Genomic DNA, 14,887 nt, shown 5'->3' on the forward strand with positions numbered 1-14,887 from the left:
CGTATGCACTTTAGATAACCCTTAGATCCCATTCTTAAGGGTGTAGCACTGTGTAAGGCACCACCCTAACGTACTTATCATGGTCTGATCGCTCGATTTCCTCTTTAGTAACTGATGTAAGGCTCAGTCTGCTTATGCATTCAGGCGGGCATCCGCAGCACCGACGAGCGTGCGTATTTTAAGGCTTAAAAACGCAGATAAATCCTGCGCAGTGTGGTGGCCCAGAGGTGATTAATCCAGGAGCCGAGAGCTGGAAAGAGTAACAGTCACCTCCAGACCAGAGTGTTGCACCGGACACTCTACCACAGTGGGCCTGGAAGCCGCCTCTCAATGGGGGAGGGGGGGCTGTGTACCTCACATCACTCACGGTCACACGCAAACACAGGTTGGCCCCCCTTAACCCAAAGTCCAATCAGCTGATGACACACAGATGGGAACGAAATTTGGCACTGTTTGGTATCCCCCCCCCGATATGATTTGTCCCGATGATCCAGCAGCAATCAAATAAAGCCGACGGCTAATTGCATTATGTTTAGAAGACAGAGGAGAAACGAAGAGAAGTACGTTTCGTCACACTTCATTGGCCAGCGAATGGTGAAGAAGTCTGAGGGGCATCGCTGAAGCAGCGCCGGTCGCCAGAGGATCGAGATGGATGTCAGTCGCCTTTTCACACCCCACTTGGCTGCAGAGACCCTTAAACACTGAAACGTCGTGAGGCAGAGCCGCGATCATGCCAGCCGCTGGGGAAGATGTGACCGGAAAGTTCCCAAGCCCCGTCGGCTTCCACTGCATCTGACTCACGTTTATCTCGGTCAACGAATTTAACCTGGGCCACCTGTAATCTTTAAATTCATCTTCACAATTTTTACAAAAAAAAAAAACGTTTATATAAAATCAGTCACCATTTCAATGAATCTAAGCAAAACTAGGGGGTGGGGGGGGTGTGTCCCCCGGCATAAGAGAGCACACCACGTCACCTTCAACCCATTAGGAAGATTCTGGAACCAGCGGGAGCGTAGCACGTGCACTGTACCTAGAGGTCTCCAGGGACTTGGCGGTGAGGAGCTTCGCACAGGGAAGCCGGCTTCTCTTCTCCCTGGGTTTGGGGCTTCGCGAGACGGGAAGGTCAAGCTGCTCTCCGCGAGACATGCTGAGCCTAGTGGGAGGGCTGAGCTATTCCCGCTGCCCTACGCCCTGACGGGCTCCCCCCCGCCACAGGCCACCAGTGGGCTGGCCCAGCCTCCAGTGTCCTCCCCGGCTCCTGGGCCCCGGGGTGCAGGCTCCAGCAGGTGCGGGCTATAGAAAGGTTGGCCCTGTAACTGGAACCACGACGGGGTTGGCGGGGTGGCAAGGGGGGGAGTCTTTAAAAAAAGCCACTGGCTTCATTCTCTGCAAGCCCACATCGCATGCTTCGCGGTCGGGGCTTCGGACATGAACGCGGGATGAATTTGTGGCGCAGGGGGACCGGCAGCCAATGGGATTTCACTGCGTGTCACACTGGTTACCAACGTAGCGCGGCTTCTGCTAGCCAGCCAACACTAATGTGCATCAGTTTCATTTATTTTATGTTTTGTCCCAGCAGCTAGCGCCAGAACACGATAAGTCATTCAGATCCGCGCCTGTGGCTCGCCGCTCCGTCAGGATGCGGATCATCCTCTCCGGCATTCCGGGCGGGAACGCTAGCGGTGCTGGGTCCCCTATCAGCACCATGGATCTCAAAGCTGCTTTCAGGACATGGGCACAATGGTCGCCTTTGTGAAGTGATGCTAATGGCAGCGGGTGTCTGAGCAGACGCCAGTTTTACCAGGAGTGAAGTTGGAGGTGCTGTCAGACTGCCCCCCCCCCGCCTCCTCCACGCCGACCCGACTTGTCATGACGCGGAGGGCATGATGACATGCTCCGAATTCCCGGCCTGCGTCATGATGTCTGCACTGGCCAAGGTTTTGGCGCCACCTGTCGCTGGCCAGATTTTGGGGGGGAGGATAGGGACAGCTGTGCCCCCCCCACCCCCTGAAAAACCCAATGCCCCAATGCAGGACAGAGACGAACTCAGCTGGGGCTGCTCTGCCCCCCAGGAATGTCTCCAATGCCTGGCATGTTAGCCCCCCCCCCCCCAACCCTGCACACTGTGTATTTAGATCACTGAACCATGTCTTTGCCCCCCCCCCCAGTGTAAATTGTGACAACAGGAGACTGTGACGACGCCCTCAAGCGCCATGCCACTCCCACGGAAAGGCTGCTTCTCAGTCTGGGGGTGGCAGCCCCCTCCGAGGCCAAAGTTCACATCACAGAAGACCGACTGCAGACGGCTGGACCTCACTGTCTTACCTTCCCATTCTGATTCATCATCTGCCTTGCTTTTATGTCGCTTTGCTCCAAAGCATCTGCTAAATGAATGTAACCCCCATCTGTTCCTCCCTCCTCTTTGTATGCTAATACGCCTTGCCCATGTTTCAGTCAATGACATCACTTCCTGTTCCTGTCTGCCGGGGAGCCTTTGTGATCTGCATGTCACATGTTTATTCAGTTGTTCATTTATTCACTTGCTGTTGGTTTGTTGTATGCCCCTCCCCCACCCTTTCACCCCCGCATTCTTACACGTCCCTGTCAAGGAATTCTCCCCAAACTCATTTCCAAATCTCCAGAATCACATAAATTTTAAATGATAACATCTACAGTTCACCAATATTTACATGAAACCCCTGTAACTTCGATCGTACGTCATCCATGTGCATCCGACGGCAGGGCCACCGTGTGAGTTTAATCGAGCGATGGCCTACAGGGATGCCAAAGGTGGGGCTACCTGGACTGCATGTCCGCCGCCTTGTGGTGGCCTGCTGGCACTGCGTCCGTGGCGTGATGCGTCACCGGCTGCTGCAGCTCCATCAGCGCCTGGTAGTACTGCTGCTGCTGCTGCTGCCGCTGCTTGTACCGCGAGAGGCTGAAGAACAGGCCCAGGATGGTCTTCAGATTCCCATTTCCGATCTCTGCCGGGGGGGGGGGGGGTGCACCAGAGGCACGTCAGTCCGGGATCCCAAGGCCCCAAACCCCCTCTCCCCAACTCACATCAGGTCTGTCACTCAAAGAAGCTCAACTGGGAAAATGCTCCATCACCTCACAGCCCTCCAGGTATCGTAAAATCATGTGACTTACGTCCCTCTACTCTGCACCCTCCACTCTCTCATCTCCATTAACACAAACACGTCAAAAATCTCAGATGGTAATGATTTCTGCAGCTGCCCACCGCTCGCTCATATCTCAAAAAATACACACTCTCTCTGTCTTCAACGCTCAGGCAACACTTTTATTTTTTTATTTTTAGACATGGCAGCTGTTTTCATCTTAAGTCGGTCTCTTCGGATGAAGAAAATGAGCTAAAAGGAATTCAGCAAGCGACTTTTGGGCTAAAAGCAGACTCTCCATTCCTGGGGAACCATCTAAAGTGCCCCCCGAGAAATACGCCCCCCCCATCAAACCTACAGAAGTTTCAAAGGTTGCACCTTTCAAATGCTGATGCAGCAGAACGTTAAATGAAGGAACCCTTAACTGTACCCTTAACAGCCCATGATTAAGTCTCAGCGTCCCAGCCCAGCTCAGCTACTAGTAACATTTGGTAATCACAAAGGACATCACAGGCGTGTGACAGGCGGTGATCCCCTAAGTGAGACGCAAACACAGGGCCTGGACCTCGGGAACACAGGAGGCTGCCAGAACTGAAAATGGTATAAATAATGAAGGTAACAGCAGTCATTAGCACTGGCCTGTGCATCAGCATTGCCTTGCGCATTAGCATTGCCGTGTGCATTAGCATTGCTGTGTGCATTAGCATTGCCTTGCACATTAGCATTGCCCTGCTTATCAGCATTGCCTTGTGCATTAGCATTTCCCTGTGCATCAGCATTGCCTTGCACATTAGCATTGCCGTGTGCATTAGCATTGCCTTGCACATTAGCATTGCCCTGCTCATCAGCATTGCCTTGTGCATTAGCATTTCCCTGTGCATCAGCATTGCCTTGCACATTAGCATTGCCCTGCGCATTACCATTGCCCTGTGCATCAGCATTGCCCTGTGCATTAGCATTGCCCTGTGCATTAGTTTTGTCTTGTGCATTAGCATTGCCCTGCGTGTTAGCATTGCCCTGCACGTTAGCATTGTCCTGTGTGTTAGCATTGCCCTGCGCATTAGCTTTGCCTTGCGCATACGAGATCTTCATTGATTTCTTAATCAACCCTTTCATCAAAAGAGTGCTTTCATTTTATTAGCCATTTCTTACAGCGGTCTTTTCATAAAGTTACCTAATATTAGCTCTAGGGGAAAAGAGTGGATTCTGTCTAAGCTTTTGATCTTCAGACATGAATGTATCCTGGCTTAATGACCCACTTAATACAGAGGTCTTTAAATAACACACTCATATAAAAATTGCCTGATAAAGCTTTTTAAAAAGGTAGAGTTTTATTTAAGAATAACTTCCTTCCAGTAATCTCACACTGAGGAGTATTTAATTAAAAATGTATTCAGAGCTTGTATATTATATAAATATGAATGACGTGTAACACAGAACGTATATAGTCCAAATAAGTGTAAATGAAAAGGAACTTTTAGTAGCTGAATCTGTTAAATGTAACCATTCCATTTTTGTCCATGTAGGGTATCGTTTCTTTTGGGTTCCATTTGACAAGAGCGACATTGAGAAACTGTTCTGGAAATTTCCCACTGGCAGAAGTGCAGCCCCAATTAATCTTAGTGGGATTTAATCTCCTGTAGCTGTCGGACTTTCACTGGGCCCATGTCAGACCCCTGACCCGAGAGAACTCAAAAAAAAAAGAAAAACAGAATTTTGTAACAGATTCCTTTGTTAAAGTGAGCTAATACTCTTGCTTTTCACATCCTCTCTCTGTAAAGCAGCTTTCATCAATAACGCAACAAGGTGCGTAATGAGAAAACATGGCTGCTTAAATCTGGACCCGTTTCAGTTCCCTTGGTGGAAACACCGGCCTGATGCGATTTTCAGACCAGTGCTTCCTGAGTTACTCTTATTGACTAACGTATCCTGTTTTTTATAAGAACTGATTGGAGAAAAATGTTTTCTTTATACAGATCGTAACGATCATGATGGATATCAAAGACCTGCCAGGTAAAAAAAAGAATTTAGAATACGACATTGCGGTCGGTACCGCAGAAATGGCTCCTTTCTGCTAAATGCAGCTCCCAGAGTTCCAGAGCCAAAGAGGACACTTATAAAAATAAGGCCTCTAAAAATGGCCATCTATGGAGTTGGTGCATTGGTCAGGGGACTGTTTAATACAGTGGCGCCCCAACCACTCTCCTGCTCTGCCCTCTACAGGGACAGCATATCACCAGCAGGGGCCTGGCTTTCACTGCACCGCAGACTGCACCTTGGACTCGGTCGCTGACGGTCCTAGTCATGGCGGTACCCATGAAGTAACCTGAGAACTTTGCTTGCATGAGGGCACTAGTCCAAACCAAATTAGATATTACTTTACAATAAGGCTCCACTTTGTCATTCATTAATAAAAAGAAAACTGTGTTTAAAATTCTCTATTAATAATTTACAAAGTGCTACAACCTAATTCCATCCATCCATTTTCCTAACCGGTTATCCTACTGGGTCATGGGGGGTCCAGAGCCTATCCCGGAAGCAATGGGCACAAGGCAGGGAACAACCTAGGATGGGGGGCCAGCCCATCACAGGGCACACTCACACACCAGTCACTCACACACGCACTCCTACAGGCAATTAAGCAAGTCCAATTAGCCTCAGCATGTTTTTGGACTGTGGGGGGAAACCGGAGTACCCGGAGGAAACCCCATGATGACATGGGGAGAACATGCAAACTCCACACACATGTAACCCAGGCGGAGACTCTGTTGGGAACCTGGGTCCCAAAGATGTGAGGCAACAGTGCTAACCACTGCACCACCATGCCACCCCCTACAACCTAATTAATAACCAGATTATAAACCATTCATAAACTCTTTACATGCTTAGCCTTATTGTAAAGTGGCACCCCAAATTATCCAGAAAACACCAAGGCAGCATCACCAATGCAATTGAGGAGGTTAAGTGTATATAAGTAGACTAGTAGTAGCACTTGGGGTATAGCAGTGAATAGCAAGAATACTTGGATTTATAGAAAGCTCTTGTTTTTTTAAACTGATTACTTGTACACATAATATAATATATAATTTATGTATTTCTGGACCTCACGTTACTATGGAAACACAACTGCATCATGCTGGAGAATGTGTTCATTAGCCTATATTCAGCAATTCTTGCAAGTAATTTTATTTTACCCCATATAATATATTAAGCTATATCAAGATATTTTAGGCTCCAGTGAAAACCAGGAAAGAGGTAAAAATAAGCATCAGCTCGGTACTGCGTGGGGGGGGGGGGGGGGCTCACATGAACTGATTGCTCTGTCTGATGCCTTCCGTATACTTGGCAGCTCAGGGGTTAATAGCTGCCAGCAGCCCCCCCTCCTCGTGATTCTCGATGCTCCCACAACAGGTTTGTTTTGCTGGAAAAAGTCTTAAAGGCTCGCGGCACATCAAACGGCCCATGCTTTTTCTAAAGGAGGCAGGGGGGGGTCATAAAATTTACCCCAACTGAAAGGTGGGTTCCAGGCTCTTAGCAAAGAGCTGACGGCAAACTCCATTAATGCAGTGCCAGACCCCCCCCAGCCCTCACCTCCCACCTCAGCGCCCACCTCAAATCAGCCTTCCCAAAACAACAGCCATCCATCACAGCACACAAGAAAGCCGTACCCACTATGAGTGAGTGGAAACCCAGCAGAACATGCAAACTCCACACACACGTAACCCAGACTCAAACCTGGTTCCCAGAGGTGTGAGGCTACAGTGCTAACCACATATATAGAGTATATGCACATATACACACACACACACACACACACATAGGTCCTATATTTCACCTACAAACTCTGCTTTTTCTCTTAATCCAGGCAGCTGCATTGATGTCACAAAAAGTCAAACCCCCATGTGGGCAGTGAAAGGTAAAAATAAAAAAAATCAGTAATTCATGTTCCACAATGACATGTTAGTCACAAATTAGCACAGAGCTTACACATGTATCTCTAACGCCTTGCTGTTGCTTGTAAGTTAAAAGCCCACCTGCGGATGCTTGTTCACTGCTATGCTAAGGCTGGTCCATGTCAGTCGAGACGGCCTCTTACCTTCGGCAGAGAGCCCCTGTATGTTCACACCTCTGGCTTCGAGGAAACTGAGGCAGGCGTCCACATTCTCGATCTGGAACAGAAGACACGCGCCCGGTGAGGACAGACCCGGAGAACCGGGGCGATCCACGCCGACTGCCCACAAAGCAGCCACTGTTCGTCTGTGGCAGACCCCAGCGTGACCCCCGAGGCGGACATGCCCCGGCAAGGCCGAGCGACCCACCCACGCCAGAGCGTTGCCGCCCGGACACGACTGACAGCTCAAGGGAAAGAATGCAAGCTTGGCCGCCGGGGGTGAAAAGGCAGCGCACGCTGGAAGGTTCTACGGTCTGTCGTGGGATGAGGAGAGCGGCGACATGTTAGTATATGGTACTCATTCACTAAAGGAGTCTTTCATGTCATGGCCGGACTGGGTCAGCAGTGGGTGACCAACCACAAACCAGCGCCTTTCACACTTTTCTACACCTATTCCTGCCTATTAACAGTGAGATTCACATGATGCTACATCATCTGACATTGTAACATGCTGGTTTATACGATAATCCCACAGCAGGCTCATTCCGTGAATCACATCCTGTTTGCCACGCGATGAGCCGGATGAAATGGCCTTATTCCACAGAGACTTGTTTGTTTGTGGTAAAAAGCAGTAATTTTATCATGTCTCTCAGCCAGTATGACACCACATAAATCATGCGAAGGCCTGAATCTGTCTGAGAGGGAAAAAAAAAGCACAATTTATGCCCCGATGTACAGAGAAATATGTCTGGTTTGACTGTGCTGCAGGATCCAAGGAAAACTGTGATGCTGGAGGTCAGAACAAAATACAAAGGTGATCACACTTCTTACACAAGCAGGATACGGCCCAAGACAGCCAGCAGGCTCCACACACCAGGGCAGGACAGGAAGAGAACCAGCAGAAGCCCAAAGTCTGGTCAGGACCTTGTGGCCAGAAGCTAAGGATGAGCAGGTTGATACTGAAAATTCAATTATTTTGATCGATTCTAACATTAAATTAAATGGATTTATTTTTTTTACCTGATCATTTAAATGTTCATATTATAACACAGAACTGAACATAAAGTACCACTGGGCAAGGTAGCCCATAATAGGGGAGAACAGGGAAGATTTTCAGGGGCCCGGCATCAGTAACTAAGGAAATGGAACCAAGGATCTGTGGAAACACCCCACATTTGGTCCCCACAATGTAATATATATACCTGCCCACACACACACACACACACACACATGCACATCCCACTTGAAATCGCTACCGGATCACTTCAACAGGTTATTCTTCATTAACGTTCCTCGTATTTTTTGATTTGGTAGATAAAGGACACCCACTATCTGGTAACAGCATAACCAGAGGACATGCACAACAAAGCTGATGGTCCACAATACAGTCCTACAAACGCATTTGTGTAAAACAAGCACAGATCGAATTAAAGCAGCGCCTTGGGGCAGATATGTCCCACGTTTCCGGGTTTAGCTTTTAATTACACTTTTCATCTTTATATTTTCCCCAATGGCTTTGCGGTAATTATTTCCAGTGATCTCCAGGCAGGTTTGTCATCACAAAGCGCATCTGTTCTCAATGTTTCGACATGGGAGAACACATGGCGGAGGAAGTGAGCATCTAATGGGTGACTCGAGTAAACAGACCCCGCAGATGGGGGGGACAGGCTGGCAGCAAAACGGCATTTAAGGTGTTAAGATCCTGTGCTAGGCTGGGGCGGTGTCTGATGTTCCATACCATCATGTATACTTTCATCGCTGTTTGCTGTTCTTTGCTAGCATTTCCAAAAGCCATGGAATTCTGTGCGGGGGGGGGGGGGGGGGGGGGGTTGGATTTTCATTTATCGCCTAGACCTGAATTATCGTGGCATACCCAAAACTCTGCATTATACCATATTACCACCCAAGCTCATTAGTGACCTCTGATTACTATCCCGTTGCTTAATAGCTTGGTCATAAGCGATGTGCTATTTGAGAAGTTGGGTCCATCACAAGTCACGCACTATCCCACACTATAGGCAATTTAGACACAGCAGTTCGCATCGTCACACTTTTTTGGGCTTTGAGACACCATAGAGAAAAAGCAAACGACACAGGGAAGCCAGACAAAGTCAATAGACACAGAGTGAAGGGAGGGATTTGAACCGCAGAGCTGCAGGACCTCAATGCTACCCAAAGAATCACTGGGGAAGAACCCAACCACAGAGCGTCATTCTCCTCAATTACAAACCCTACGACGCAGTGATATGCTTTACCACCATCTGAACAATGTGTTATTTGTCAGGTGATTCCATTTTTTACTGTCAGAACATGTTATAATTGTGTTTAGGCAAACAGCTTATGCAATTACGGAACGATTTTGGGGGACTGGATGTTTGACGGATGAGCAGTATTTCTGCATTTTTGTTTTCATTAAGAGTCATTTTGGAAACAATGTTTTTAATAGTGTGGCTTTTTTAACAGCTCTGGAAGAAGCACTGATCATTTGGGACAATGCAGATTTTTGTAACAACATCCAAGAGACATAATTAAAGGCAATTTGGAAAGGAGAATGATTCGATAAAAAGGCAATTCTGCCACATATAATGCATTTGAATTCTGTTGTAAATTTGGCTTTTTGGATAATGGATGCTGATGGGGCAACAGGCAAGGAAAATTACACCCACACACACACACACACACACACACACACTCACACACACACACACACACACACAAACACACACACATACACACACGCACACATTTGTAATCATTGTGAGGATCGTCCACAAATTATATGGGAAAAACCCTAATCTCAACAATGATAACCCTAATGCTACCCAGCCCTAACCTTAAGCTTAACCTCAAGTAACCCAACAAAACACTGATGCGTTTCCAGTGCACAGTACAGCGGATAACGTGAGTGAGCTTCCACACTATTCATTTACACCATAAATCAGAAGGAGAGTCCAGGGACTAAATGAGGTTTCAGGTGGTTTTTCCCGATTATCTGGTTGTCCAATGCAGCGCGAATATAAGAAATACCTAAATCAAGTCATATTATATCAAAATCACATCACACTCTCTCTCAGAATCTCAATGAAAACACGCCTTCAGATATTATAACAAAACAATGTGTAACTTCTTAGAAATAATGAATAAATTGCTTAGCCATATAATCGAGTCAAATACAAATAAATATAAAAAACACTAAAAATCATGTAATATCTGAGACGATACATTGATATAATTACATATAACGACTGAAGTAACACAATTTAAAAAATGTTTTTTGTAATGAAATTAATTTATGATCAGTTGTTTGGTATGCTATACTGTATTGCAGCCATTCCGATATAAACATTTTTGGAGCAGACTTTTAGACGTGGGAGCATATTTCACAAGAGGTGGAGCAAAGAAAACATGTGTGAAGTGCACAGACAGGGATCTGCGCGAAGTGGGGCATGCCTCTGCCACTTTTTACAAAAGGTGTTTACGGCACGCCTGCCATGCGGCAGTGTATCGGGACTGTCTCCGTGATTTATGTCAAGCGCCTTACTGGAGTCGGCTATCCCAACGTCCTTTGCAAAAATACCAGCACCCAGAAGGGTGACGAATGAGGAGATGATGCCGTGCTGATGGCCCATAAATTCTTGCGGCCGCTTAAGTCTAATTAGTAACCCAATCGTTTATATTGAGGCCGTGCGTCCTTAAAACGCTTTACAGCACTAACAGGCTTTAATCACTCTTTTAGGGGCTGAGTTGACCACAACGGGCCTTTGAAGCCTGAACTCTAACAGCTTGATGGCACTCTTTCCATGTAAACCAGGAGCCGCTGAAGTTGGTGAGCGGTTCCAGGAGCAGCAGGGACCCCAGTTAACGTCCCTCGCTGCTGGTCTGGGGGCCTCACTAATCAACCTATGACATCCCAGCCTTTAGGTCGCCACGGGTAGCTGACCAGCGGGGGAAACACCACATTAGCAGCCTCCCGCTTAGGGATCATTCTAGGATTTTTTTTAAATGGGGAGGCTTAAGAGGAGCCATATTTCATACAGAGGGGCCAGATTTATTGATAGTTAATGACATGTTTTGAATCAGTGAGTGACAAGGCAAGAGGCCCTCTGGGAACCAATATTATTATATGTTATATAATGCTACAGAAATGTGTGGTTACACTTAGGCCTCTGTTTCTTTCCATGGTTACAGTGTCACTGCATTGACAAGTGTTCCACACAATCACGCACAATCCCTTCCTTTACATGCATTTCTGGGCGGTGACCTGGATGGATCATCAATGGCTTTTGCTCCCAATAAAGAACTGTACATATGAATTTCTCCCACCTCCTAGTGTCCCACCAAACCTCATGCTTAATTTTCACAACCTGCCATAATTTTTAGACACTTGTTATTCTTGCTTTGGATTCCTGTGGATCTTCGGCCGTGCTGTGCATATCCCCTGCTAATTAATTAATCCTGACTCCATAATTTATCAAGTTAAGTACGTCTCACTTTGTACTCCAAGGTTCATAACCATGAGGAACACAGAAATTCATTATTCTCTACGAAAGTTACAGCATGTCCGCATCATTCCTGTTATTCATCAGAAAAAGGTAACAGCTATAAAGTATAAATTTTTTTCAGCAGAAGCTTTAGTCCAAAGTGATACACGTGAGGCAAATAGCACATTACAAATGTCAAAACCCACAAAACAAAGGCTTACAGTATATAAAATTTTAATACTGTATACAAATAGATTTATGTAAAACAAAACGTGTGAATGATACATTTCCCATCACAGACAAGCACCTGCTGACCAAATAAAAATGAAAAACTAAAGTGAAAGCAAGTGTGTTTTGGTTCCTATACAGTATATTGCTAGCTCCTGTTTCACTTCTCTGTGAATTTTCAGAATTTTTATGCTCTGCGGGTGTTAGAGTCCGCATATGAGGGAATGATTGTAACGGCATTCTTAGCACAGTCAGAAGGTTATTCTACAGCTTTCAGGCGCTCTCGCAAAGGCTATATGCACTCGAGTGAGCAAACTCAAGGCGCAAATAAAAATATCAATGACGCTTCAAGACAAGAACAATTACCGAATCATCACAAGCCCGATTTCCTCTTTAGGAAGTCCTTTTTATTTCTATCTCAAACGTGTTTATTTATGTGATATGTAAAGATGGCTCCACCGGCAATGTGTTCAGACAGAAATAGCAAATGAAACGGGGATCTGCAAATGCTCATCTCGCACGCCACCAAATCAAAACAGACAGCAATTTGCAGGCCTCAGCATCGCCCGGGCCTCTTAGAATTCACTTTGTGTTCCAGATCCCACAAAATTATCCAGCGATCGCCGCGACCCTCGGAGCTGGCGGAGTCACTTTGACCTTAGGATTCATTTTAAGTCTGCCATTTTCCCTGCCAGACTCATACACACATAAGCCAGATGCATCAAAACAGCTCCAGGCTGCTAAATGGCTGGATTCGGACAGGCAGGGATAGGACCGGATGCGGACCCCATGGTCTTTCAAGTGAGCAGTTTTCCGTTTAGGGTCAAGGTGGGAGAAGAGTGTAATGTTCTCCAGCAAAGCTGCAGGAACCATTAACACCTAACACTGCTGTGAATTCCTACCCTGACCCTGGAGCAGGGCAGATGGAGTGGAAAGGTGCGCTTAACATGCAGTATGATGCATCAATGGGCTGCCTAAATGATTCCAGATTGAGTGAGAGAATGGTTTAGCGAAACCCAATGCAGAGGATAACATGTCCGACAATCAAAATGAAAATCAAGGGGATGAAAGAAGGACAGAATGGATCAAGACTGTGAACATAGAGACGTCAACTTTAAAAAACGCAGAGGTAGCCAGTACTGTAGGTGTGAACAAAGCGTTTAGAGAGTAGTCTGCACAGACCCCAGCCCATCATCAGCTCAGTCAGTTTGAACACAGATAACGACTTACACATCAGTCACTTTTTAAGCAATAGGCTCTATCCTTATAATGACAAAACAACTGGAAATAGAGACAAGTGGAAAGAGAGACCTTATGCCCTGTTTAGCATACTGTAAGGTCAATGAATGCCATACCATCTGCTCTCAGGATCATGCTATAAAGATGCAAACTTCACCTCAAGGTCTTTGGTTTTAGTCCAGGGCACTCGAATTGCACCAGTAAACGAACTACCTCTATAAATAGCTAATTAAACTGCTTAAAGGGGCACCAGTAGGGCCCATGCTGAGGCCTGAAGTTGGAACCCTTGGAGACCATAACCAGACTGCTAGCTAAATAACTACGACAGGTACATCACATTGGTTTGCTGGCAATATTTATTTGTAACAGCAGCACATAAAGCTGTCTGGAGGCTGATGCTGCTGTCTTTTTGTCACGCAGACCGGCAACAGATGGGGCCCAGATTACTTCCTCTGCTTCACCCCGCGCAAAGCACTGGTTAATTGTATTGCGCTGGCCACGCCAGGTGGTATGATGAAGCATCTTGCTACAAAAATGTATATGAAAAAAAGAAAGAAAACGTCACCCTTCCTGCCAACAATCAGTCCTCACAAGACATGGACTGTATTCTCCAGCCCCTTGTGTGCGAACTCCAATGCACATAATACTGCTATATTATGCAACAGGAGGTATTGCTTTGATCAGCCTTACAGTTCATTAATTAGCCGTTTAATGAGGCAGATTAGTTTACACGCTGGGTGCTTTAAATCCCACTCTGTCTCCCACACACCTGTCCATCAAATATTTTCAACAGGAACAGCACTGTAATTATGCATCAGTGAAGGAGATTCTGTCATAACACATCAGGTTAATGAGGAATGCGTGGTTAGTGAGTCTCCATGCAGAAAGATTCAAGACTTGCTCATGTTCCGCTGCCCCGAGACTGATAACCTCACACTTTCTGGCATTTTCGTGGAACGGGACATGGGTCCGAAACACTGCGGGATGCATGTTCTGTGGGTGTTTGCGGGCTGTGATTAATGCACCAGAGAGCGACGTCCCCGGAAAAGCGGAAATCTTCCTGATGCCAGGCCTGCAAAGCATTTGACTTGCAAAGATGTTTGGTAAACCACAGCGACCCGAATGATAAATGTGTCAAGGCACATTTTTGGCAATTAAAAAAGGCTTTAACAGTTTACATCCAGGGGCACAGGAACCAGGGGGGGGACACGAACCCCCAATATTTAACTTGGCTTCATTCATTCCCCCAATAAATAGACCATTGCATTTTATCTATAAAGACTATGCATATGAATATGTTGTTTAACTTCAGCAAATTGCAAATTATTCTGAAAAAAACATCACTTGCAACAAACGAGTGCAAACAACAGTACAGGGAGCACACAGCTCAGTTTCACTTCTACAGGAGTTTCCACAAGGTACTTTCCCTCAGAAACACACCCAGACAAACATCAGAATCGTGCGGCCACATGTCCTCCACGACCTTCTGTCCCTACCTGTAACTTGGGGGGTCCCAGGGTTGTTGGCGACCACCAGGAAGCCCGGATCAATCACGCGGCTCGGCGCCCCCTGTACCCAGCCGAGTCAAAATCGTCGTTGCGGGCTCTGCTCACTCATACTGAAGTTTTTACCCCCAAGGCCAAGGGGTGGATCACTGCCCCCCCCCCTCCCTTCCTCATGAGCAGGTGCACAGTCATAGTGCACCA

General features: G+C 46.7%; 1 protein-coding gene across 5 annotated transcripts in view; it reads right to left on the reverse strand.

Moving 5' to 3' along the window:
- Positions 1–14,887, reverse strand: part of nav3 (neuron navigator 3) — a 127,628-nt gene that overhangs the window by 67,514 nt on the left and 45,227 nt on the right. For all 5 annotated transcript variants that reach the window (XM_048970427.1, XM_048970437.1, XM_048970406.1 and 2 more), the window contains exons 4-5: positions 7,219–7,291; positions 2,804–2,987 (exon numbers count right to left, since the gene is read on the reverse strand). In XM_048970427.1, coding sequence (XP_048826384.1) covers positions 2,804–2,987; positions 7,219–7,291 — 257 coding nt within the window. The remainder of the gene's footprint in view (positions 1–2,803; positions 2,988–7,218; positions 7,292–14,887) is intronic.

Source organism: Brienomyrus brachyistius, chromosome 1 (genome assembly GCF_023856365.1).
Source record: "Brienomyrus brachyistius isolate T26 chromosome 1, BBRACH_0.4, whole genome shotgun sequence".
Taxonomy (NCBI): Eukaryota; Metazoa; Chordata; class Actinopteri; order Osteoglossiformes; family Mormyridae; genus Brienomyrus; species Brienomyrus brachyistius.